This window comes from Entamoeba invadens (assembly GCF_000330505.1).
Source record: "Entamoeba invadens IP1 unplaced genomic scaffold scaff_1105074725849, whole genome shotgun sequence".
NCBI lineage: Eukaryota > Evosea > Mastigamoebida > Endamoebidae > Entamoeba > Entamoeba invadens.
In genome coordinates, this window is record NW_004440189.1 from 909,034 (window position 1) to 912,301 (window position 3,268).

At 34.5% G+C, this 3,268-nt stretch overlaps 3 protein-coding genes across 3 annotated transcripts; 2 read left to right on the top strand and 1 right to left on the bottom strand.

Annotated features, from left to right (window-relative positions):
- Positions 1-14: 14 nt before the first annotated feature.
- EIN_230510 (protein kinase, putative) lies at positions 15-623 on the top strand (the record flags this gene model as incomplete). The annotated part of the gene is made up of 1 exon (XM_004255191.1): positions 15-623. A coding segment is annotated over one exon (609 nt), but the record flags the coding sequence as incomplete, so codon positions are not given.
- Positions 624-760: 137 nt separating this feature from the next.
- EIN_230520 (UDP-N-acetylglucosamine transporter, putative) lies at positions 761-1,840 on the bottom strand (the record flags this gene model as incomplete). The annotated part of the gene is made up of 1 exon (XM_004255192.1): positions 761-1,840. The coding sequence occupies one exon, from the start codon at positions 1,838-1,840 to the stop codon at positions 761-763; it is 1,080 nt and encodes a 359-aa protein (XP_004255240.1).
- An 892-nt stretch (positions 1,841-2,732) lies between these two features.
- On the top strand, positions 2,733-3,223 carry EIN_230530 (hypothetical protein; the record flags this gene model as incomplete). Its single annotated transcript, XM_004255193.1, has 1 exon — positions 2,733-3,223. A coding segment is annotated over one exon (491 nt), but the record flags the coding sequence as incomplete, so codon positions are not given.
- Positions 3,224-3,268: the final 45 nt, after the last annotated feature.

Below are 3,268 nucleotides of genomic sequence, written 5' to 3' on the forward strand. Positions count from 1 at the left end.
CGATCCGCCCAAGTTACTTGTCAGGCGTGGACTTTCAAAACAAATGTTTTCCTGGATTGAAACTGGATAAGCCACTCTCATTACAACAGTACTACGACGTGTTTATGGTCGCACTACAAAAGGGAGAAATAGTCAATATCTCAGCAACGTCACCCTTCCAATTGGGACCAATGACTCCGTCTTCGTTCAGAGAAGTCTATGCAGTCAAAATAAAGTCATCGCCATCACCACTATGTAGTTCGGGAAGTTTTTCACGACGTAGCGGGACAATCAAAACCCCCAAAAACTCTTCGCCGATGACACAAAAGTTCATGATGAACTACGGAAACTCTCCACTACTGAGGGCGTGCTCAAGTGATTTGGATTTGACACAGAGTATGGTCACTAAATTGACTACACCAGTCGATTTCATTGGAAGAAAAGAGGACAAAGACACCAATTCATGTGTTGCAGAATCGGTGTGTATTGAGTTACTCCATTCGAGTCGTTCAATACAAGAGAGTCAAGTTGTCACTGACGTCCCAAGCCAAGCTAACATCCCGATCATTCCGGTCCCAATTCGAAAGATAGATACAGACAATGAAAACAAGGAATTCGCTCCCATTTTCATATTCGACGAGTGAGTTAAGCGCAGAAGAAGACTCGCATGAAGATAGTTGTTTAGTTTAATTTTATTAGTTGTTATACCATTTTTTGCAATGGCTTGAAATAGTTTTGAATCAACCATTAATTATAGTAACGCTTGCAAGACCAAAACACTTCACTTTGTCTCATCCCCGACACGGATCTCTGGACTCTTTTCATTATATTGAATGTCCGTTTCACTCTTTTCTGTGTCGCTCGATAACAGTTTTGAGTCGTTTTCGTGAAATGGTGGATTGTTCTGGTAATCCCACGACGCGCATTTATCGTTGTAATTTGCAATAGCGATTAACACCGAAACTGCGCCAAGAGCAAATTCCAAAGAGACTGGCGCATCAAATATGAAGTATGACATGACGGTCGTGCAAATGATGGCAACGGACACAGCAAACCCTTTCACGATAACGTCTGCGTAAGTCATCACTAAAGCGACCAATATGCCACCAATTGAAGTGATGAAGATCATGATGATAGTGATGTAAGAGAAGTCGTGGAAAAGGCCTAAAGTGAATGTCGACTTCGCGTCGAATAAGAACAAGTTGACGATACAAAAGAGGATACTATATAACGACAACTGGAAGTTCCGTTCCCAGACATTGAGTTTTGGACCATTCTCGACTTTGTTCTTTAATATCTTCTCCATGAAGACACCACTAAAGCCACTCGCAGTAGCAGCTAACAAAGCAGCACCAACACCGATGAAATAACTCCCAGTGCTGCCCGACTCGGAAGAACTCGAAGCTCGACTTGCACCTTCGACGGTAATAACTGCAATGACTAAAGCAACTAATGCTCTCCATTGTGTTGCTGTTAACTTTTTATTTAATATGAGAACAGATAATATCGCAGCAGACAATATTTTTGCTTGAGTTAATACGGAATATAACCCTGGTTGGATATTCGCCAAAGAGACTTGACACAATATATTCTGAAAGAAATAAATGAGGGCAGGAACAGAGGAAATAAGTGAACAGACGACTAAATACTTTAAGTGAACGAAAATGTGCTTGTCGCGGTTTGTAATATATATACCAACAATGGATATTATTAACTTGACAAGTTCACTCATGAGAATCGATGTACCGATCGAGTACTGCTCTTTAAGAACACCACGGGAGTACCGTGTCACTAGAGAAAGTGAAGTGTTTTGAAGTGTTAAAGCTGCAAGAAAGATAACACTAAGTATTGCTTTGTTCATCTGTTTTCTTATAAGATTCTTCCTTTGAATTTAAATGGAAATATAATTCACTATTTATTATATAAATAACTATCAGAGATGATTTGCTGTGGTATTCACATTAAAATATAAAAGCCCATAATTGTAATTATTTATATTTTATAATATAAAGTACTTTGTCTAATGTAATTAATGGATGTGATGATTATTCTTTCCCCGAATGAACGAAAGTTGATTCAGAAGTTGTCGAGACCCACAGCCAGTGCGGAATCGCATGTCTGATCCTTTTTGATCAATTTTGCTTCTTTGTTGCAATTTCATTAAAGGAATAGTTATTACAAATTCCAACTATTATTTATTATTTAAAATAATTTATTTTAATTTATAAAACATTAATAATTTAAACACCTATTTAGAATTATAACAATGTTCTTTATAAAAATGCTTAAAAATGTGTTTGTCAATAAATAAAATATAGTATTGTGAATTACAAATATTAGTTACAAGATATAATACATTAATTAGTTTAATGGTGGTATGTTAAAGATTTAAAACTGAATTTTTGTTATTCATTGAATAATTTAAATATAATATATATTATTATAAAATAATTATAAATCATTTCAAAATACAACAAGAGCAAAACAATTTATCTTTAAAATGATTAAAAAAAATATTAAAATGTTCTATTAAAATATAAAAACATTTTAATCTTCATAATACCATGAAATATTTACACCTCTTGTTTTGCACCAAATCATAAAACCATTAATTAATAATAAATAATAATTTATAAATTACTAATTTTACAGTCCATCAAAATATCGTAGAAATTACAACAATAAAAACCGATAGAACACTTTTTCAAAAAAATGAAATTTATTATTGAACTTATTATATAATTGTCTCGACAATGTTTAAAGACACAAATCAGATACTGAGCGAGGCAATGTATGAAGAAGTGACACCTTCAGCAAATCGAATATTTCAAATTCTCAAAAATTACAAGAAAATAGGACTTCACTTAATTGTTCATCATATCACACAAGTGATTTTATTATTAGTGTGTATGATCGTCATCTGCTCACTATTTGGTATAACAGACCATGTCACTGGTGTTGGCCTCTTAATTTCTGAAATGGTTATTTCAATAATTTCGTTACTATTATATATGGTTTACTTAGTCTTTATTGTCCTTGCTGTCCGGAGCCATCCCGTCCTCACTGCTGATAAAAAGGGTAAAATACTTTTTGCCAAGGTTGCTAACACTCTTCATATCATTTATGTGATTTTACTGTCGTTCAATACGTTCCAATCAATCTTCTTGGCACTTTCATATAACCCGGGATCACCATTGCACGGCCATTCTATTGGTGGGACGATTACCATTTTTTTCGTGTTCTTGTTATTCTTGATGATGTCTTGCGGTGAAATACAAAAGCCTCTCAT